Source organism: Carassius carassius, chromosome 35 (genome assembly GCF_963082965.1).
Source record: "Carassius carassius chromosome 35, fCarCar2.1, whole genome shotgun sequence".
In the NCBI taxonomy this organism is placed as follows: Eukaryota; Metazoa; Chordata; class Actinopteri; order Cypriniformes; family Cyprinidae; genus Carassius; species Carassius carassius.
Window position 1 is genome coordinate 27,251,762 of NC_081789.1, and position 23,625 is coordinate 27,275,386.

A 23,625-nucleotide genomic window follows, 5' to 3' on the forward strand; every position below is an offset into this window, starting at 1 on the left:
AAAAAATTATTTTGGTCTATATAGCTAATTTTACCCTCATGACAACTGTGAGGGGGGTTAATATTTTTACTACTCATCTTTTTAAATTATATTAATCCTTAAAGTTCTGCATAATTAAGGGTTTTATACAGTCTATGTCATTAACACAGTCAAATGCTTTGTTTCTGAATGTTTGAATGAATCGGTTGAATCTCAGTGACTCACTCATTAACCATCACTAGCCGTCACATCCTGGCTGTTTTAATGTCACATTTTGTCTATTTATTTCATGTTTTAAATTTTAAATATCAATCTTTAACGTTTTATGTTAAAAACAAAATATTAGGCCTATTTATGCATCTGTAGGTGCATTGTAAATGCATCAGTGTCCCCTCTGAGATACATAAACTGTGTAAATATATCTAAATGCTATTTCAAATGCAGATTCCAGAAATGTTTCCTTTTGTCGGAGTAAAAGACACTAAGTATCAGTTGAAGTGCTGCTTATTCTTACCCAAAAATACAAAATGGAAGAAATAGTTAAAACTGAACACAACCTTGCTACTCAAGCTGTATATGAACATTTATATATATATTTGCTTCTTTTACATTTACTTTTAATACTTAAGTACGTTTAAGATTTAAAAAATACTTTTCGTACTTAAGTACAATAAATATCATATCCTTTAAGACTTTTACTCAAGTAATATTCTAAACGGTGAATTTTCTGGTAAGATATCTGTACTTTTACTTGTGTATGATTTTCAGGTACTTTATACACCACTGGATATGGTAAAGACTTTATTTTTTAATTAAAATGTTGTTCCGGGAACTAGAAACACATCTTACTCAGCAAAATCCGGACGTGGGACAAAAACACTGACAGAAGAACACAAAATGCTGAAGAAGGCCAGAGCTATATAATGTGAATAGTATCAATTATTTATTGACTGTGAACATTTGAATTGAAATTTCACTGATACATATAAAAAGTACAGAAACACATCTGATCTCACTGTCTATGAGTATTTATAACATTTATTCTGACATGCTATTTCAATGACAGAAGTTCAGCTGAAGTAAAGAAGAGAAAAGAAGAGACTCTATAACATCTCTGTTACTGATTTATCATGCAGCTCAAAGCATTATGGGTTGAATCCATAATCAGTTCTATTCTGATTCATTAACACAGTTCCACTCTTGATCCCCTAGAAACATAAAACCCAGGATAGAGCGTCTGAGTGAATGTGGTCTGGACTGTGTGGATGAGGTTCATTGTGTCAGAGACGCTGTAGAAGGACAGAGTTCCTGCACTGTAATCCACAAACACTCCTATTCTACTGCTGACGGACTCTACAGGGAGAACAGTCACCAAGTTATTGTGTCTGAATAAGTATCTGGGGGGATTGCAGTGCAAACTCCAGGACTGATCATTGTTTCCAAACAAACATGCCTTATTCTGTCCCTTCCTGCTGATGCTCTTATATGACACTGATATACGCACACCATTTTCACCTCCTCTCCACTCCAGCTCCCAGTAACAGCGTCCACACACACTCTCTCTACACAACCCCTGGAATGTGAAATCAAATCTGTCTGGATGATCAGGATACGACTGATCTATTTTAGTGCCAGTAATCACTCTGTTGTTCTCAGACAGACGGAGGCGTTTATTCACTGTGTTCAGATCCAGAGTGAGCTGATGGGAATCTGATGGAGATAAAACACATCAGAATCAGGAATTATGAATCTGTTTGATCTTTTTGATGTAGCTGAACTCTTCATGGTCAGTGTATCTCAACAGGGCTCCAGACTGTGACTAAAACAGTGAACAAAAATATTAACCACATTACATGTTATGACTTAAAATCTGATGGCACACCTGCAAAACGCAGCTCCTGCAAATTTATATTGAAATACAAACAATAAATATGGTTATGAAACTCTTCAATACAGCATGATCTAGTTCCTCAGTTCAAGCAGAAAGTGAGCCTATCATTTATTTATATTTACTACTGTAGTAGGAAATGAACATGAATGAACATAAAAAGGTAGTCTAATTTATAAGATTTTTTTTAAGACAATACTTACAGAAATGTCTCATGTAATCACTCATTCTGTCTTTTAAAATGCGGAAAACATGTAAAGCTTATACACAATGCCACGTACCAATACATTTAACTCAGTATAACCATTCAGTGTCTGTAAGCTCATTTGCAGCTAGAAAAATAACAATAAAGAGGAGCATTTTCCTAAATGTAATGCGCTATTGCATATTCATGGTTTTACTTAATCTATTTATTTGATGATAAGAAAGAATGCAAGGAGCTAAAGATAAAGTTTAACATCTCTCATAAAATTGCATGTTACTAACTAGAAAAAAAGTTTGTTGAGACAAACTTTAAGATGGCTTGAGAAAGCCTGACCAGAAAGTTTGAAGAAGTTTATAGTTTAAAGTTAGATTGATAGATTAGTTGAAAGAAAGAAAGATATATTAGTTAGAAAGAATCACAGATAGATTAGTTAGAAAGAATGATATAGATTAGTTCAAAAGAAAGAATGATAGATAGATTAGTTTGACAGAAAGAATGCATGCTTGCGTGTTGTTATCATTTTTATAGCATGATTAGCATTCGACTAGCATGTTGGTAACATGATTAGCATGTTGTTAGCATGTTTCAAGCATGACTAGCATGCGACTAGCATGTTGTTAGCATTTTTCTAACATGACTAGCATGCGACTAGCATGTTGATAACATGATTTTAGCATGATTAGCATGTTGCTAGCATGTCGCTAGCATGTCTCTAGCATGATTAGCGTGTTGTTAGCATGTCGCTAGCATGTTTCTAGCATGATTAGCATTCAGCTAACATGTTGCTAGCATGATTTTAGCATGATTAGCATGTTGCTAGCATGTTTCTAGCATGATTAGCATGCGACTAGCATTTTTCTAGCATGATTAACATTTTGCTAGCATGTTTCTAGCATGACTAGCATGCGACTAGCATGTTGTTAGCATGTTTATAGCATGATTAGCATTCGACTAGCATGTTGGTAGCATGTTTCTATCATGACTAGCATGCGACTAGCATGTTGTTAGCATGATTCTACCATGATTAGCATGTTGCTAGCTTGTTTCTAGCATGACTAGCATCAACTAGCAAATTGCTATTTTGATTAGCATGTTACTAACATGATTTTAGCATGATTAACATGTTGTTAGCATGTTTCTAGCATGACTAGCATGCGACTAGCATGTTGCTAGCATGATTTTAGCATGATTAACATGTTGCTAGCATGTCACTAGCATGTCACTAGCATGTCTCTAGCATGATTAGCATGTTGCTAGCATGTCGCTAGCATGTTTCTAGCATGATTAGCATGCGACTAACATGTTGCTAACATGATTGAAGCATGATTAGCATGTTGCTAGCATGTTTCTATCCTGATTAGCATGCGACTAGCATGTTTTAGCATGCGACTAGCATGTTGTTAGCATGTTTCTAGCATGATTAGCATGCGACTAGCATGTTGCTAGCATGATTAGCATGTTTCTAGCATGACTAGCATGCGACTAGCATGTTGCTAGCATGATTTTAGCATGATTAGCATGTTGCTAGCTTGTTTCTAGCATGATTAGCATGCGACTACCAAGTTGCTAGCATGATTAGCATGTTGCTAGCATGATGCTAGAATTTTTTTTACCATGTTGCTAGCATGGTTTACCATGATTTACCAAAGTTTACCATGATTTACTATAGTATACCATGATTCACCATGTTCAAGTATGATTTATTGATTCTACAACCCGAATTCCGGAAAAGTTGGGACGTTTTTTAAATTTTAATAAAATGAAAACTAAAAGACTTTCAAATCACATGAGCCAATATTTTATTCACAATAGAACATTGATAACATAGCAAATGTTTAAACTGAGAAAGTTTACAATTTTATGCACAAAATGAGCTCATTTCAATTTTCATTTCTGCTACAGGTCTCAAAATAGTTGGGACGGGGCATGTTTACCATGGTGTAGCATCTCCTTTTCTTTTCAAAACAGTTTGAAGCATTGGGCAGACGTCTGGGCATTGAGGCTATGAGTTGCTGGAGTTTTGCTGTTGGAATCTGGTCCCATTCTTGCCTTATATAGATTTCCAGCTGCTGAAGAGTTCTTGGTCGTCTTTGACGTATTTTTCGTTTAATGATGCGCCAAATGTTCTCTATAGGTGAAAGATCTGGACTGCAGGCAGGCCAGGTTAGCACCCGGACTCTTCTACGACGAAGCCATGCTGTTGTTATAGCTGCAGTATGTGGTTTTGCATTGTCCTGCTGAAATAAACAAGGCCTTCCCTGAAATAGACGTTGTTTGGAGGGAAGCATATGTTGCTCTAAAACCTTTATATACCTTTCAGCATTCACAGAGCCTTCCAAAACATGCAAGCTGCCCATACCGTATGCACTTATGCACCCCCATACCATCAGAGATGCTGGCTTTTGAACTGAACGCTGATAACATGCTGGAAGGTCTCCCTCCTCTTTAGCCCGGAGGACACGGCATCCGTGATTTCCAACAAGAATGTCAAATTTGGACTCGTCTGACCATAAAACACTATTCCACTTTGAAATAGTCCATTTTAAATGAGCCTTGGCCCACAGGACACGACGGCGCTTCTGGACCATGTTCACATATGGCTTCCTTTTTGCATGATAGAGCTTTAGTTGGCATCTGCTGATGGCACGGCGGATTGTGTTTACCGACAGTGGTTTCTGAAAGTATTCCTGGGCCCATTTAGTAATGTCATTGACACAATCATGCCGATGAGTGATGCAGTGTCGTCTGAGAGCCCGAAGACCACGGGCATCCAATAAAGGTCTCCGGCCTTGTTCCTTATGCACAGAGATTTCTCCAGTTTCTCTGAATATTTTGATGATGTTATGCATTGTAGATGATGAGATTTGCAAAGCCTTTGCAATTTGACATTGAGGAACATTGTTTTTAAAGTTTTCCACAATTTTTTTACGCAGTCTTTCACAGATTGGAGAGCCTCTGCCCATCTTTACTTCTGAGAGACTCTGCTTCTCTAAGACAAAGCTTTTATAGCTAATCATGTTACAGACCTGATATCAATTAACTTAATTAATCACTAGATGTTCTCCCAGCTGAATCTTTTCAAAACTGCTTGCTTTTTTAGCCATTTGTTGCCCCCGTGCCAACTTTTTTGAGACCTGTAGCAGGCATTAAATTTTAAATGAGCTAATTAAGTGGATAAAAGTGTACAATTTCTCAGTTTAAACATTTGCTACGTTATCTATGTTCTATTGTGAATAAAATATTGGCTCATGTGATTTGAAATTCCTTTAGTTTTCATTTTATTAAAATTAAAAAAACGTCCCAACTTTTCCGGAATTCGGGTTGTAGCATGATTTACCATAGTTTACCATGATTTACCATAATTTACTATAGTATACCATGATTTACAATGTTCAAGTATGATTTACTATGATTCTAGCATGATTTACCATAGTTTACCATGATTTACCATGATTTACCACGATTTACTATAGTTTACCATGATTTACTATAGTATACCACGATTTGCCATAGTTTACCATGATTTACCATAATTTACTATAGTATACCATGATTTACAATGTTCAAGTATGATTTACTATGATTCTAGCATGATTTACCATAGTTTACCATGATTTACCATGATTTACCACGATTTACTATAGTTTACCATGATTTACTATAGTATACCACGATTTGCCATAGTTTACCATGATTTACCATAATTTACTATAGTATACCATGATTTACCATGTTCAAGTATGATTTACTGATTCTAGCATGATTTATCATAGTTTACCATGATTTACCACGATTTACCATAGTTTACCATGATTTACCATGTTCAAGTATGATTTACTGATTGTAGCATAGATAGATAGATAGATAGATAGATAGATAGATAGATAGATAGATAGATAGATAGATAGATAGATTGATTGATAGATAAATAGATAGAAAAGGTTTGAAGATAGATAGATAGATAGATAGATAGATTAGATGAGTTTGAATGAGTTTAAATTGATCAGCATCAAAGCTTGATTGAGTCTAATGGGATTTGGAGCTTGGGTCATCTGAACATCCTGTCAATGAAAGTCTATGGGCATTTTTATGATTTTTAATATAAATTTTTAAGAAAACCGTAACTCAAACCAGTCTGAAACGATATAGCACACCAAGTCAGAACAGTATGAAGGTCTGACCCAAGTTTGGAGTATGTAGCTTTCTCAAGCCAACTTAATTAAGAAAACAACTAGATTTGTGGAGAGGACATGTGATGAAGAATTCCAAACTACACTCAGTGGCCAAGAGATCCTGACATACAGTAGTTATTATCCATGATATTGGCACAGATTCTGTGAAATAAACAATTATTTGTGACTGTATATTTTTCATGTTGAAAAATACATTTAGTTCCCACTTTAAGTGTATATTACTGCCCAGGACATTTAAAAGATGGATTAACACGTGGATAAAGACAATAAAAGATAAGAAATAAACACATGACAGTATGACTTAAATGTTAAAGTGTTAAAAAAAAAAACATGTTTATTCTGTGTCACCTAAAAATAATAATTTGGCGCCTAATTCTGTTTCTTATAGGAGCCAATGTCTCCTTGGTTGATTTTTTGTCTGGAGCCCTGCATCAGTGTCTCAGTACAGTTGACCAGATATTCTGTGCAAATCATCATTTATTTAATCAATAATAAAAGGAAGAACATGAACACACTCAAATAATTTTCTGCTTGTTTTCTTACTGACTTACATTGTAGGATTTTGTTCTTGATCCTAGTGGATGTGACTGTGGAAATCAAGAGATATGAACAGTGTGATTCTCATGATCATGCATCCACTCCTTAGACATTTCTAATATGAAGTGCTTCGTGATATGACATGATGATGGACTCTAGGACTTTACCTCTGTCTGAGATTTTCTTGAGATCCTCTTTGCAGGAATTCTCCAGTTTGTCTCTCAGCTGATGGACAGATTCTCTCAGGTCATCCAAAGAGAAGAGAGAACTGAAGAAATCATCATTTACATCTGTAGATTCAGGAGGTTTTGAGAGAGACTGGAAACTCTACAGAAAACAGAAATAAACATACATCAGCTCCACGCTTAACCCAATAACCTGCAGGAACATCATAATGTGGTGTTTGATTTTGCATTAAATTTTGCAATCGCAGAATCATGAAATCCTGGTGTGACTTAACAATGCTTCAGCACCTTGAAAGCAAACAGAACCTGACTGTATCTTAAAGGCTTTTTTCAGTAGTACATTAAAGAAGATTTTAGGCTGAAACCATGGTCCTTGGTGATTCATAAAATGTAAGTCAGTAGCTTTCTGTCTTTGAGAATAAAAAATGTATATCAAGGAACATTAAATGAATACCTCCAGTTCCTCCAACAGTCACTGAACTGGGGAAATAGTTTGACTTGATTAGAACAAATACAGATGAGCCACTTATATGCGTATGTGTGAACCAAACACGTGAATGAAGGGAAGTAATGTTTTTATGGTTTCTCAATGTTTATTCAAAAAGGACAAAATAGTGAATTGAACCCGTTTACTCAAAACAACTGTCTGAAAGAACTGGATTTCTACATTGCCTGTGGGTCTGTATTACCAGTGATAATGTTGTAAAAATGTTTCAGTTGTTTGTCCTTAATATATTGTCAGGAGTCAGAAGACTCAGCAGCTATTTGATTCTTTCCAGGCCAATCATTGACTCAGCAATCTGGTTAGATTGCCTCCAGCAGGAAATGCATTCCCTTAAGGACCACAGTCAAGACTTTCAGGACATTGCATGTATATCTTATCTCCCAGATTTTGCACTCATTTACTTTTTCTGTAAATGGACTTAATAAACCATTGAAGTCAATATTCATTCGAGATGTCCTCTCGAGGGTTGCTTTGTCAGTTTCTGGATCCCCCACTGTCTGTGCTTTCAAGGAGTATTCTCCCCCTAAACACTTTTTTGGGGGGTTTGGGGGCAGGACACACCAAGCTCCGCTGGCCTCGGCACCTGGCTCATCAAGACCACCACCATGTCCAGTTTTTATGCACCTTCCCCTCTTGTGGTCCCAGTTCACAACATGGCCACCAATCAAGAGCCTCTTCCAGCTGTCATGGATGTCCCGCCACAGTCTTCAGCCCTCATGGCCAAAGACATTTGGAGCCCATTTTCAGTTTGGTGGACCCACTACTGGTTTCTGCCAGAGCAGTTGCTATTCCAAGGGTCCTCAGTAATCCTCAGTATTGACTATCATAGAGGCTGTTCCCCTATTCTCTGTGCTCCCTTTAATGGCCACCCTGTCTGTTTGGGCTAAACACTGCATTGAATCTGCTGAATCTGCTTCAGAACCTGCTCCGGTCTATGTGTCTGGTCTGATGCCTGCTGCAGTCCATGAGTGTGCTCCAGTTCCTCCTGTGTCGAAGGAGTCTACTTCAGCTCCTCTCTGGTCGGTGGTGCCCACTTCGGAACTCTCGGTCAGTCCTGTCTCAGACAAGGAGGCCATCACTGATCTCTTTGCCTGTCCTGATCCTCAGCTCTTTCTTGGTGCACTTCCGCTCCACTAGGTCCAACCTTTTGGTCCTTGTCTCCGCTCTAGTGGTCTTCGGCTCCACCTGCTCATTCCACTCTGACTCAGTCTCCAGGTCCTCCACCTCAAAAGGGACCTTGCCCTCCATCCCTCCCCCTGTTCCGCCTCTATGCCACCTCCATCCTGGAATTCTGTGACTCTTTGGGGGAGTCTGGAAGCTGATTCTTGGGGAGGACCTTGTCATGATCTCCAGCTGGAGTGCCCATGAGCTCCTCTAGAGGAATCTCCATCCCTTACCTTTACCTTCTCACCTTGGACCCCATTTCCCAGAAACCCCAGCCTAGAAACTTATTATTTACACATCTATTTCCCATTAGGAGGACTATTTAAGTCACTCACACATTGTTGCTAAGCTTTGTTTGGCTATTAGTGGACATTTTTAAGCATTTCCTTGTTTTCTTGCTTTTGTGTTTTTGTCTTTGAATTGTTCCCTGGTTTGTAATCATTTACTGCCTACCCTGACCAACACCTGTTATTTGGATCTGTTGACCCTGCCTGTTTTGATTACACTCTTTAATAAAGCTTGCACTTGGATCCACTATTCTGTTGTCCTGCCACCCATAACAATATCACTAAGGAACACGTTTTCAGCCAAAAACTCAAAATCCTTGTGGGACTGATTGCTTATATGCAGCATCACTTCATGTTTGGGGTCTTCATGGTCAATATTTATCATGCAGGCAAATAAAAATACATTTTATCTGCTTTGAAGATCACCTGATCGGATTTTGAGTAAGTAAAAAAAAGTTTTGTGTGGTTTTGAATTGTTGGTAGTGCTAGTGGTGTTTGCCAGCTAAATATATCTTACAGAAGAAAGAGCTCAGAGAAATGATTCCTAAGACATTTCCAGAGCTGAAAGCCATTTGTAAGTGGTGTCTCTGTCAAAAGAAGATGATCTGATGAGACTCTGATGATTATAAAATAAGACACTCATGAAATGTTTCTCTGTGAGTCTCTGTCACAGCAGGATCTGCTCAAGTCCACTATGATCCTGTTCTTTTAGATCTGTGTTACCTGCAGGAACTGGATGGGATCCTGTGTGTGTGAAAGCTTCTCCAGCTCAGTGTCTCTCCTCCTCAGATCATTGATCTCCTGCTCCAGTCGCTCCAGTCGTTCTTCAGCTCGACTCACTGCAGTCTTTTCCTGATCTTTGATATCAGGAATCAGAAGCTGTATCAGCTCAGAGCAGCGTCTCTCAATGGAGCGGATGAGCTCAGTAAAGAACCTCTCACTGTCCTCCACTGCTGTCTGTGCAGAGCGCTGTTAGGACACACAGTGATTCAGCTTCAGTGAGTCTGAACTGAGACCGAGACAAACTTCTCTTCTTCTCCAGACTCACCTTATGAGACTCCACAGTCTCTCTCAGCTGCTGGAGATCTTTCTCTTCCTGCTGGATTCTCTGCTGGAACGTCTTCTGTGTCTCCTTCAGCTGCTTCTGCAGGACAAACAGATGACAGTGAGTATTTAAAAAAAACTGGCACTTAATCATTATGTGAACAGGTGAATCCAGTAATAGTGGAACTGATCACAAAAGGCTGTAAACTCCAGATAGGATGATTGTTTACAACTATTGTACATTAATTAACATGAAGATTAAAGCTTGACTTACACTACAAGTTTAAGAACTAATTTTAAATACCTGATTCTCTGTCCTCTGTGCTGCAGCTGATACAGTGGCATGGTCTTTATGTTCATATTTTGTACATAGCTCACAAATGCATTGTTGGTCAGTAATACAGTACATCTCCAGATGTTTCTCATGTTTCTGGCAGATCATCTCCTGCAGTCGTCCAGTGGCATCAGTCACTTTGTGTGGCTTACGTGAATGAAACTCCTCATGACGCTCAAAATGAGTTTGACAGTAAGATTCCAGGCACATCAGACAGGACTTGACGGCTTTGTATTTTCTTCCAGTACAGACGTCACACTGCACATCTCCATCTCCAGCGTAACAGTCAGACGAGAGTCTGGTCTTCTTCAGTTTCTCCACCAGTTCAGACAGCATGGTGTTTCTAGCTAAAGCAGGTCTTGGACTGAAGGTCTGTCTGCACTGAGGACAGCTGTAGACTCTCTTCTGATCCTCCTGATCCCAGCAGCCTGTAATACAGCTCTTACAGTAACTGTGTCCACAGGGAATGGCCACGGGATCCTTCAGGAGATCCAGACACACTGGACACATGAACTCATCCTGAGGAAATCTGGCTTCTGCCATTTTACTGCATGAATACAGAGAGACAAACACACGACACCTCAATCACACTTGAGTCAAAAAGAAAAAGTTCTGTGTTTGTGTCACGTGTAAAACAGGCGTGTCTGTGAGTCTGTAAAGCATGAATGTCTACTAGATGTCAGTCTCAGGCAAACACTCTTTAAATCACTTGCATATGCCACTAAATCTTACTCTGGGTGACTAAAATAATTTCTATCGTTAGCCATTGGCTAATAAATTCTTAGATTTTACTTGCCAGTGCGTGAGTTGAAGGCTAATTGCAAATTTAGCACTGATATATTTTCACTCACCGAAAACTCTGACTCAGTGCTTCAGAGTTTACTCTACCTCAAGCTATCTGTGCTATTTTTTAATTCATCTCAATGAATGCGCAGCATCCTGTCAAAGAAAAAGAGTTAATTTAGAATTATTTAAGATACTGCCGGTTTCTCCAGTACTAATGCGCTCACTAACATGCGCAAACGTCGATCTCATTGGCTGGCGCTTATCTATTACCGTCCCTGTTTTGATTTCAGCAAATCATTTCGAGCAAGTAATAGTAGTAGTAGTATTAGTAGTATTATCTTTTAATAATAATTACTATTATATATGACCAACAATATCTTAAGCACCAATCCTAAATTCAGTTAAAATTACAAATATGTATTTGTACTGGTTACCAAGTTTTAGTTCTAGTAAACTAAAAAATATACTAGCCAATGGCGATTATACTGCCAAGGTGAGCATAGAGGGTGGAAGAAAGATAACACCCTTAAAAAGTAGAGTAATACTGCATCCTAATTACTACAGAATTACTATATTATACTCTGCAAAAGGGGATTTAATATTGAATAAAATTTCATCTGTGGAATTTACTCTACTGAAACGTTTTGCATGTTAAGACAAATTGCAATTAAGCACATTTTCACAACATTGCTTGTGTTCTTTGAGGGTCCAGAATTATTATAATTTAATACTGTACCAAGACTAATTGTAAAAAATTGTTAACTACAACTGATACACTTGAAATAATCAAAATACTCTCTTATACATAAAAATTTACTTTTTAAACTATTGTTCTTTCTTAAAATACGTATTTCCTTATATATACATGCTCAAACATTTCTCAGTATATATATAAATATATATATATATATATTCTCAGTCTCACATCTATACCATTTCCATTATTCTCCCATTATAAACACATTTCTGGCACAACTAAACAATTAATTTTAGAATAAACACTCATTTACACATAAAACATCAAAGTCTAATTTTGTAAGACTAATTTCCACGTGCATCTGGTGCTTTCCGTGCACAAAATGGAGTCGCTACACTCCCTCTTACCAATGCTCTTTACTGTGCATCAGTTTTGACTTATTCAAACACATATAAAGCATTTAAAATAGCCACTATAAAAAGTAAAATATTATGCATTAACCTATTTTACACTTTTTACCAAGCATTATTCCTGTTACCTGAAAAGGGGGAAAATATTAATGACACAAAACTCCAGCGGTGTTCTCTCTACTGAAACTTCATGCAGACTGAGAAAAACCCGCTAAAGTTCCCCCTAGTGTATCATCAGGCAAAACTAATCAATCACTAACATACCTTAGTTTAACTAATAGATCCCTGATCCACAAGAAACCACGAAAACAAAATTTTCATTTGCATAATTTAAACAAACAATTTTATCCGTCCCTTATGTGTTTCACACAAATTTTGTAGTGCCACAGTTTTTGTAACTTTTCAGCATTTTAATAGAGAACAAGCATAGTTCTCAATGTCTGCCTGCATATACTGCCAAAAGAAATGTTCACAGATGAGTGAGAGTGTGCGATATGTACCTTGATGGCATATTTGATTGTGAAGCTCTCACAAGATCATTCCATCTCCGGCAGGACCAACTGGGTGCAGGTGTAAGTGGCTAGGCAAAGGATACCCTCCTTGATGGCGAGTTTCCCCCCTTCGTGAAACAGGCATTTTGTTTTGAGCAGTTTCACTTTTGGTTTTGTACCAGACAGTTTGCATTCATATACATGGTCATTCATTTGAGCCCCTTTGATTACATTTACAGACAATGGAGTTATGCTTGACATATCTCAATAGATGAACAGTTGGTTGAAGCTGACCATGGGATGCTGGGTCCTTCTTGAGTTTCTGTTGCCAGAATGATTGCACTTATTACATCTGACAACAACTACTCATAAGCAATCACACAAAGTTTCTAATAATAATAATAGTAATAAGCAAATAATACCAAAATAATTACATATTACTGCACGTAAGCCTTGAGCTGACGCATCTGTATGCAGTAAAAAAGGTTGAGAAAAGTCTGGGAAGCTAATACAGGGGGCTGGAGCAAACAGTTGTTTGAAGATTTTTCAGATGTTTTTACGTCCAGCCGAAGCACCCCGCTCTCTGGGACGACCGTGGCTGGCAGGCTGTGCCATGCACATGGAGAACGCACCGTGGGCGGAAGTGAAAGTAAATGGCCGCCCATTCCTCGCCCTTCTTGACTCCGGCAGTGCGGTTATATATTTTCACCAAACTAACAAGGAAACAAAAAACTAAAATAATTCACAAGTTCATTGTCATGGTTATTTAGGTATATTTTCAGAAACAATGAATGTAAGAAAATCACACAAAACACCAACAAATGAGATAAAAGTAAATAAATAAATAATAGAAAAAATTAATTAAGCACCCTTAGTTTCACACATTATTTCCTCAACAGGAGGTACTGGAAACAGAAAGGATGAAAAAGTATATAAAGAGTATAAAGAGATCACCTTGGTTTCAATTAAAAATAAACAAAAAACATAAGTCCTTTAACACATAAAAAAAAAACAATAATTACAATGAAAACAAAAAATAAATAAATAGCTAAATAAGAAAACAATACAAGTTGATGCAAGTATCTCTTTGGGCACTGCCAGCAGATTCAACACCTTCAACAGGTTCGTTGCTCAACGCAAGCAAATGAAATAACATATAAAGAAAAGCATTCAACCACTCCGTTCTTACAATCACGAAAAAAACTTCGAACCAAACACCAGGAAATGGAAAAAGTCTGTGCCTTTGTGCGATGTGATGAATGGGCGTGCTTGAATGTTCAGGTATGTTTGCGTGTTAGTGTAGTGTGTGTGTGTTTGTGTGTGTTTGTGAGGAGCACTGAGCTCGGACCGGTAATGGCAGGGAGAAAACTGTTTTTTTTTGTCGGTTGGAGTCTTTCACACTAAGAAAGTTTAAACAGGAGTTCGTTCACCTGAGCAGCTCACTCACGCTCGTCACCCTCAAAGACTACGTCGCCCTGCAACCAGCAGCCGAAAGTGCATGCCGCACTAAAGAAACTCACCACGGAAACTCACGTACGCTTCAGCAACCCAGACTGGCTCAAACAGCAGCGATGCGTTCAGTCTCACCAACTAGGCGGTTGTCTCAGGTAATCCGTTTTCTCTCTCTCTCTTCCCTCTCTTTTTTGCGTTCCTCCTATAACTCCTTCTTATATACACATTTCCATTTTCCGGTTAATTTATTTCCCTTCTTCATCCGGCCACACAACAAAAAAAACTCCTCTTTTTTCCTCGTATATATGGACCCCAACTCTCGCCCACCCAGAAGTCAGAGCTGCAACACCTGGTCAGTCAGTTTTCTGATGTGTTCTTCCCCCAGCCTGGGCGGACCCACGTCTTGGAGCACGACACCGGAAGAGGTACAGGAGATGCTGAGGTTAGGGGTCATCGAACCATCACGCAGCCCATGGTCCAGCCCCATCATCATGGTTCAAAAACCCGAGGCCACCCTCCGCTTCTCCAGCGACTTCCGCCACGTTAACGAAGTCTCCGAGTTTGACAGCTACCCAATGCCCCATGTCGACGAGTTGTTGGACCGCTTAGGAAGGACCCGGTTTATTTCAACCCTCGACCTCACCAAGGGATACTGGCAGGTCCCCTTAACGGAACGGCCTTCTCGACCCCTAGTGGTCACTGGCAGTACAGGGTCCTTCCCTTCGGCCTACATGGGGCCCCGACCACCTTCCATTGACTGATGGACGTCCTCCTGTGGCCGCACCAAGCATACGCGGCTGCCTACCTCGATGATGTCGACATACACTCAGAGACTTGGGAGGACCATCTGGAGCGGCTGAGGAGGGTGCTGTCGGAACTACGCCTCGCTGGCCTGACCGCCAAGCCCCAGAAGTGTCACCTGGCCCTCGCCGAAGCTCAGTGCCTGGGGTACCAGGTGGGTCGCGGCCTGATAAAACCGCAAGAGAAGAAGGTGGCAGCTATCCTCTCCGCGCTGCGGCATACCTCCAAAACTCAGGTACGGGCCTTTTTGGGGTTGGCGGGGTACTACCGCTGCTTCATCCCTAACTTCTCCTCCTTAGCTTCTCCCCTGACAGACCTGACCAGGAGGGGCAGCCGGAGAAGATCCCTTGGACCCCTAGACAGAGGCGGGTAAAGTCAGCCCTCATGTCGGAGCTGGTGCTCCGGGCCCCCAACTTCAACCGCCCCTTCCTGCTGCAGACGGACGCATCCGACACCGGGTTGGGAGTCGTTCTATCCCAGGGCCATGACGGTCAGGAACACCGGGTGATCTACATAAGCCAAAAGCTGACCCCTGCAGAGCAGCGGTACACCACGGTAGAGAGGGAAGCGTTGGCCGTCAAGTGGGCACTCCTGGAGCTCAGGTATTACCTCCTCGGCCACCACTTCGCCCTCGTAACTGACCACGCATTTTTTAATAATAATTAATATGATTTTACATTTGGCCTGAGAAAATCATGTCTATTATTTTGGTGTGTGAGATCGGATGTTGCGCTGCACATGCATACAAACATTCAGGAGGACACAAACTTGTTGTGAACCTTGCCCCATGACTTTTATTAATAAAAAATCTTAGATACTGAATTGCTACATTATATTCATCTGCTATGAGTGGGTAAAATCACTATTTAACTGAACACACGTTTGTACAGAGACACGCTGACGCAGGTTTACACATACACACACATACTTAATTCTCTCTCTCTCTCGATCGAATAATTAATTCAAGAAGCTAAATGTTATAATTTATTCTTTTAAATAAATGTAATCTCACTGATAAATTAACCTGGACATTGTAAAGTGCGGTTAATTGTGAAACCTGGATGTTTATATCGTACTTAGGAATCACAGATTCTTTGTCTTTGAAGCATGCCCCATATAAGAATTTTGACATGAGGTTGTCATCTGAACAAGTAACAAGGCTGCCACTTTAGTTCTGACCAACTGAGAAAAAAAACATTTTAATGATTGCTTAGCTCACATCACATCACTGCAAATTATTATTGTGACAAGTGGGCGAGGCCGGTGGAGTGATTGGAAATGAGGCTCTTGGCCCCGCCCCACTCATCACAATTATTGTTATACTTAGTTTTTTTTAAAATGGTTAATGTTAACATCATCGTAGGTGTCATGGTGTATATGAGATGTATAAAAATTTGTCTTTGATCTTTCAAGCTGTTTAATGCCACTCAGCAGGTGTTGCATGCATCAGTCCAAAAGAGGTTGATTAAAAAGCGCCCATCAGTAAAAAAAATAAAAAATCTCTCACACTGCTCCGGGGGGTGAACAAAGGCCTCCTCGATGCACTTTGTAAGAAAACTATCCAATATTCAAAATGTAATAATCACTTGAATCTAGCTTGCGTTCACTGTTGTACATGGAAGCAGTTTCAGGTGGATGTTGTATGAGTTCAGCTTTGCGAATGTCCTGATCAGAAGTGGCGCGTGCGGAAACGCAGCGGAGAGATCAAAACAAAATAATAGTTACTAATTAGAAGTACAAAACAAGAATGTGTAAAAAAGAATGTCAGAGGATTTCAATATAAATCAAGAGGAGACTGGTTTTCCTTTGCTAAAGTAAAGAAACTTTGCTTCCTTTGCTCTAGTAAACAAACGTTATTTTCATGAGACTCAACGGCACATGCGCAGCGCAGACCTCATGCGTCATCCTCCCAGAACTGTTCACGCAAGCTAGATTAAAGATATTATTGTTTTGAATATGGATATTTTTCTTACTTATTTTAACTATGCAACAATTTGCCACAGGGGGCCTTGACCAGAGCCGTGTGGAACTTTGTTTTTATGGATGGGCGCTTTTTATTTAACTTCTTTTGGATTAATGTATGCATAACACAGCTTAAAAGATCAAAGACAAATTTTAATATAACTCAAACTGGATTCGTCATTTACACCTATGATGCCACAGGGGTGAGTAAAACACAGCCGAATTTTCATTTTTCGGTGAACTAATCTTTTAATTATTCTAGCTGCTGTGAGAAAAGGCTCTAAATAATCTGCCACCTGCACCATCCTCACAATCAATATGTTCTTTTTTTCTGTTTACAGATGTGACATAATGATGCAAAGAGGAATGGTGGAATGCTAGTATTCCCCATGAAAACCTACTAGTGCCACTCAAATGAAAAGCTTACCATATTGAAATGGGCTAAGGTAAGGATATAGTTTTAAACACTAATTGCTCAATGATTTATTTGGGATCATTTTTATCCGAAAAACCTTATGGACTGCAGCTTTAAAATAAAGTGTAACTACAAGTAACTATGAACATTTTAAAATGTGATATACTCGAATTACAAGTTCTTAATTTTTTTTATCTGATTATGTAATCCAGACTGATTGTAATCAGTTACTACCCAGCACTGCTGATAGGTCAGCTGAGTGAAGCAACTACTGAACACACACACAAACACACACACACTCACACAAATAAAAATGCATGAAAATAAAATCAGCGACTCGTGACACCAGAAGACAGAAGAACAAAAAAAACCCAAAAAGTGTTGGAGCTATATGATGTGAATCATGAAAATCATTTATTGACTGTAATCATTTGAATTGATAGGTAATTTTGATAGGAAAAATAAAAATAACTGATGTGTCTACATTAAAAACTAAATGTCTGATTTCAATCAACACAAACGGAAAATGAGAAAACCACAGAAACAGCAGTACTCACACTGTATATATAAGGGAACTTATCAGATATTTATTCTGACATGTTATTTCAGTGAAAGAAGTTCAACTGCAGTATTTATGTCATGAAGAGAAAAAAAGACTATAACATCTCACTCTTATTGATTTATCATGCAGCTCAAAGCATTATGAGTAGAATCTCTTGTCAATTCTAATCTGATTCATCAACACAGTTTCACTGATGATCCTTTATAAACACCAAACCCAGGATAGAGCGGCTGAGTGAATGTGGTCTGGACTGTGTGGATGAGGTTCATTGTGTCAGAGACGCTGTAGAAGGACAGAGCTCCTGCACTGTGATCCACAAACACTCCTATTCTACTGCTGATGGGCTTTACAGGGAGAACAGTCACCATGTTATTGTGTGTGAATGAGTAACTGGAAGGAGAGCAGTCAAAACTCCAGGACTGATCATTACATCCAAACAAACACTCATTACTCTTACCCTTCCTGCTGATGCTCTTATATGACACTGATATATACACACCATTATTCCCACTCCACTCCAGCTCCCAGTAACAGCGTCCACACACACTCTCTCTACACAACACCTGATACCAATAATCAAATCTGTCTGGATGATCAGGATAAGACAGGACTGTATCAGTGGCCGTAATCTCTTTGTTGCTTTCAGACAGAAGGAGTCGTTTATATGCTGTGTTCAGATCCAGAGTGAGCTGATGGGAATCTGAAGGAGATAAAACACATCAGAATCAGGAATTATGAATCTGTTTGATCTTTTCATATATCTGAACTCTCCATGTTCAGTGTATCATCAGTGTCTCAGTACAGATATCCAGATATCCTGTGCAAATCCTCTGAATAGTCAATTATGAAACTCTTCTTGAACATGAACATAAACATGAACACATTCAGTGAGTTTTTCTACTTTTTTTCTTACTGACTTACATTGTAGGAAGTCATTCATTGGCCTGGGAACATTGTTGGGGAATGTGACTGTGAAAAAAAAACAGATATGAACAGTGTGATTATCATGATCCTGCATCCATTTCTAAGACATTTCTAATATGATGTTTTCCATGATATGAGATGATGATGGACTGGTTTCTGAGAGCAGATGGATCTCCAGGACTTTACCTCTGTCTGAGATCTTCTTGAGCTCCTCTTTGCAGGAATCCTCCAGTTTGTCTCTCAGCTGATGGACAGATTCTCTCAGAGCATCAAAAGAGAAGAGAGAACTGAAAGGATCGTCATGTACATCTGTAGATTCAGGAGGAGCTGAGAGAGACTGGAAACTCTACAGAAAACAAACAGAAATAAAACTCATCAGCTCCACACTCACCTCTTGTTGAATTGAGTGATCATCTCCTCATCACCTCACCTCAATCCTCAGAAATTCACCTCAGGACTTTCACAGCATTAGCTTCATTCTTCTCATATTCATTCAATCACATTAGAGCAACAGATTCTAGTATTTGCCACTTACACTATATGTGAACTTTCTAGGAAACCGTGTGGATAAAACATCTGCTAAGAGCATTAATGTCCTTAAGCACATCAACAGAGTTTCATTGTAGAGCAGCTCAAAGGCTATGATTAGTTTGACTATTATTTTCAACTTCAGAGCAGTTCAAGACACTGAAACTTCAAAACACGATGCTGTATATTAGCAATCAGACTCATCAGGATTTCAGTCAAAAATGCAAGGTGCCGCAAATAATGCAGTGTTTGATTTTGCATGAGATTTGTGAAATCATGGACCCAGCAATCAGGTTAGTTTGCCTCTATCAGGGAATGCATTCCCTTGAGGAACACGTTCAAGACTTTTTGGATATTGCATATATCTATGATCTCCCAAACTTTTCAATCATTGTCTTTTTCTGTAAATGGACATAATAAACCATTGTCGATACTCACTTGTGATGGTCTTCGAGGGACACTTGGTCAGTTTCTGGATTATGCCCTGCTTTTATTTGGGTCTTCCTTGATTGTGAGGGATGTTTAGGATGATGTTTCCCTTAAACATTTTTTTGGGAGGTGGGGGGCAGGACTCACCAAGCTCCGGTGGCCATGGAACTTGACTCATCAAGATCACCACCATATGTCAAGTTATTATGCTTGCCACTACAGTGTTTTTAGCCCCTTCTTGTCTTTTGGTCCCGGCACCTGAGTCAGTTCATAACATGGTCGCTATTCTAGAACCTCATCCTGCCAGACCACCCCTCCAGAGTCCCTTCACAAGATTGCCGCCAGCCCAGAGTCTCTTCCCAAGATGGCTGACATGCCAGAGCTTCCAGCCATCATGGATGTCCCACCATAGAAGCTGTTCCCCTATCCTCAGTTCTCCCTGTAATGGCCATCCTGTGTGTTTGGGCTACACACTGCTCTACTACTTCTGAGCCTGCTCCAGTCCATGAATCCTCTTCAGAATCTGCTTCGGTCTGTGGGTCTGATCCAAAGCTCGCTCAAGTCCAGGAGTCTGCTCCAGCTCCTCCCGAGTCAAAGGTGTCTATATCAGCTCCTCTGTTGGTGGTGGCCAAGGAGCCATCTCTGATCTCTCAGCCTGTCCTGTCACAGCTGCATAGTGGTCCTCACCACCATCAGCTCCACCCTGGTGGTCATCAGCTACACTGTAGGGATCTTCAGCCCCATCTGCTCAGTGGTTGTCCTCAGCTCTGCCCTGTTGCTCTTCAGCTCCTCCAGTTCCACCCTTTTAATCCTCAGCTCAGCTCTGGTGGTCTTTGGCTCCGCCTGCTTAGCCAACCGATCTCTGCCCTCCTCCTGTGACCCTTTGGGGAGCATCTAGAAGCCGCTTCTTGGGGAGGGCTCTGTCATGATCTCCAGCTGGAGTGCCCATGAGCTCCTCTAGAGGAATCTCCATCCCTTACCTTGACCTTCTCATCTCGGACTCCTTTTGAACTGATTATGGACACATCTGCTTCCCATTAGGAGGACTATTTATGACGCACCCACACATTGCTGAGTGTTGTTTAGCTCTTTAATAAAGCTTGCACTTCGATCAAATACTCTGTTGTCATGCTGCATGTAACAATTTCACCAAGGAACACAGTTTCAGCTAAAAACAAATAATTTTCAGCACCTTTAATTTTATTCTGAAATCTTTGTGGGGACTGAGAGCTAATATACAGCATCACTTCATGTTTGTGGTCTTCGCTTTTTTAAGCTTTGAAGATCACCTGTTCCATTTTTTTTTTAAGCTGAAAGGTTAGTGAAGTTTTGAACTGTTTGTGGCGCTAGTGGTGTTTGACAGCTAAATATATCTTCCAGAAGAAAGAGCTGAAAGTCATTTGTAAGCGGCGCCTCTTTTCAAAAGAAGATGATCAGATAAGAGTCTAACTGATTATTTATTAAATTAAAAAGACACTCATGAAAAGTGAGTCTCTGTCACAGCAGGATCTGATCAAGTCCACTATGATCCTGTTCTTCTAGATCAGTGTTACCTGCAGGAACTGGATGTGATCCTGTGTGTGTGAAAGCTGCTCCAGCTCAGTGTCTCTCCTCCTCAGATCATTGATTTTCTTCTCCATTTTCTCCAGTCGTCCTTCAGCTTGACTCACTGCAACCTTTACCTGATCTCTGATATCAGGAATCAGGAGCCACATCAGCTCAAAGCAGCTTCTCCCAATGGAACATTTAGTAAAGATCTTCTCACTGTCCTCCACTGCTGTCTGTGCAGAGCGCTGTTAGGACACACAGTGATTCAGCTTCAGTGAGTCTGAACTGAGACCGAGACAAACTTCTCTTCTTCTCCAGACTCACCTTATGAGACTCCACAGTCTCTCTCAGCTGCTGGAGATCTTTCTCTCTCTGCTGGATTCTCTGCTGGAACGTCTTCTGCGTCTCCTTCAGCTGCTTCTGCGGGACAAACAGATGATAGTGAATCTCATAGAAAACTACTGGCACTAAATCATCATCTGAACAGATGAATACAGTAAAGGTCGAACTGATAACTAATGGCTGTAAACTCCAGAAAGGGTGATTGATTGTTTACCACTATTGCACACAAATTAACATGAAGATTAAAGCTTGACTTACACTACAAGTTTAAGCACTAATTTTAAATACCTGATTCTCTGTCCTCTGTGCTGCAGCTGATACAGTGGCATGGTCTTTATGTTCATATTTTGTACATAGCTCACAAATGCATTGTTGGTCAGTAATACAGTACATCTCCAGATGTTTCCCATGTTTCTGGCAGATCATCTCCTGCAGTCGTCCAGTGGCATCAGTCACTTTGTGTGGCTTACGTGAATGAAACTCCTCATGACGCTCAAAATGAGTTTGACAGTAAGATTCCTGACACACCAGACAGGACTTGACGGCTATGTGTTTTTCTCCAGTACAGACGTCACACTGCACAGCTCCAGTGTCAGCAGGAGGTTTGTTCTTCTTCAGTTTCTTCACCACTTCAGACAGCATGGTGTTTCTAGCTAAAGCAGGTCTTGGACTGAAGGTCTGTCTGCACTGAGGACAGCTGTAGACTCTCTTCTGATCCTCTTTATCCCAGCAGTCTGTAATACAGCTCTTACAGTAACTGTGTCCACACTGGATGGTCACTGGATCCTTCAGGAGATCCAGACACACTGGACAATTGAACTCATCCTGAGAAAATCTGGCTTCTGCCATTTTACTGCTTAAATACAGAGACACAAACACATGAGATCTCAGTCACACTTTCACTTTCTTTTTCCATTAAGTCGTGCGATTCCTGTTCCTGTGTTTGAGGGATGTATGTAAAACTGGCGTGTCTGCATTAAATATCTACTAGATGTCAGTTTTAGACAAACACTCAAAAAATGCAAGTTACTGAAAAGCAGGACAGAAGCCTTAAAAAGTGCCGTAATAACTGCATCCTAATTATTACAGAATTACTATATCACACAAGTGGGGAAATATTAATATGAGATGAAACTACTGAAATCTACTGAAACTTTATGTAGATCGATAAGACAAATTCCAATAAAGCACATTTTTAGAACATTGCTCAGTTTCTTTAAGGGTCCAGAATTATTATACTTTAATACTGTAACAAGACTAATTGTAAAAATAGTTAACTATCAACTGATACACTTGAAATAATCAAAAAATTTTCTCTTGTAAATAACATGTACTTTTTTATCCATTCCTTTATTCAGTTACTTATTTCTCATGTATACATACTGAAAATTTCTCAATGTATATGTGTGTGTGTGAGAGAGAGAGACAGCGAGAGAGAATGTAAAGTATCTGTCTATTTCTTCTATATCCTTTCCATTGTTCTCCTATTAGAAACACATTCCAGTCACAAATAAAAATTCATTTTAGAATAAACACTCATTTACACATTAAACATCAAAGTCTAACTTGTTAATTTACAATTTCCACGTGCATAAATGGAGTCGCTACACTCCCTCTTACCAATGCTCTTTACTGTGCATCAGTTTTGACTCATTCAAACACATAAAGCATTTAAAATAGCCACTATAAAAAGTGAAATATTATGCATTAATCTATTTTACACTTTTTACCAAGCATTATTCCTGTTACCTGAAAAGGGGGAAAATATTAATGACACAAAACTCCAGCGGTGTTCTCTCTACTGAAACTTCATGCAGACTGAGAAAAACCCGCGAAAGTTCCCCCTAGTGTATCATCAGGCAAAACTAATCAATCACTAACATACCTTAGTTTAACTAATAGATCCCTGATCCACAAGAAACCATGCAAACTAACTTAACATTTACATTTTTTGAAC

The 23,625-nt window shown here is 39.5% G+C and overlaps 2 protein-coding genes across 2 annotated transcripts; both read right to left on the reverse strand.

Moving 5' to 3' along the window:
- Window positions 1-1,154: 1,154 nt before the first annotated feature.
- Window positions 1,155-12,850, reverse strand: LOC132116457 (tripartite motif-containing protein 16-like). The gene is made up of 7 exons (XM_059525285.1): window positions 12,715-12,850; window positions 10,292-10,868; window positions 9,992-10,087; window positions 9,667-9,912; window positions 6,970-7,129; window positions 6,817-6,852; window positions 1,155-1,689 (listed from the first exon to the last, which is right to left on the reverse strand). The coding sequence occupies exons 1-7, from the start codon at window positions 12,723-12,725 to the stop codon at window positions 1,163-1,165; spliced, it is 1,653 nt and encodes a 550-aa protein (XP_059381268.1). The 5' UTR covers window positions 12,726-12,850; the 3' UTR covers window positions 1,155-1,162.
- Window positions 12,851-17,727: 4,877 nt separating this feature from the next.
- LOC132116454 (tripartite motif-containing protein 16-like) lies at window positions 17,728-23,474 on the reverse strand. The gene is made up of 7 exons (XM_059525282.1): window positions 23,418-23,474; window positions 21,957-22,521; window positions 21,651-21,746; window positions 21,332-21,571; window positions 19,008-19,167; window positions 18,819-18,866; window positions 17,728-18,597 (listed from the first exon to the last, which is right to left on the reverse strand). The coding sequence occupies exons 2-7, from the start codon at window positions 22,515-22,517 to the stop codon at window positions 18,074-18,076; spliced, it is 1,629 nt and encodes a 542-aa protein (XP_059381265.1). The 5' UTR covers window positions 22,518-22,521; window positions 23,418-23,474; the 3' UTR covers window positions 17,728-18,073.
- Between the last annotated feature and the right edge of the window lie 151 nt (window positions 23,475-23,625).

Coding starts and splice junctions, on each gene's coding strand:
- LOC132116457 (XM_059525285.1), bottom strand. Junction 9,913..9,991: donor AGACTGTGGAGTCTCATAAG/GTGAGTCTGGAG, acceptor GTGTCCTAACAG/CGCTCTGCACAGACAGCAGT. Junction 6,853..6,969: donor CAAGAAAATCTCAGACAGAG/GTAAAGTCCTAG, acceptor TGATTTCCACAG/TCACATCCACTAGGATCAAG.
- LOC132116454 (XM_059525282.1), bottom strand. CDS start 22,517: ATGGCAGAAGCCAGATTTTCTCAGGATGAGTTCAATTGTCCAGTGTGT. Junction 21,747..21,956: donor CACAGAGGACAGAGAATCAG/GTATTTAAAATT, acceptor TTTGTCCCGCAG/AAGCAGCTGAAGGAGACGCA. Junction 21,572..21,650: donor AGACTGTGGAGTCTCATAAG/GTGAGTCTGGAG, acceptor GTGTCCTAACAG/CGCTCTGCACAGACAGCAGT.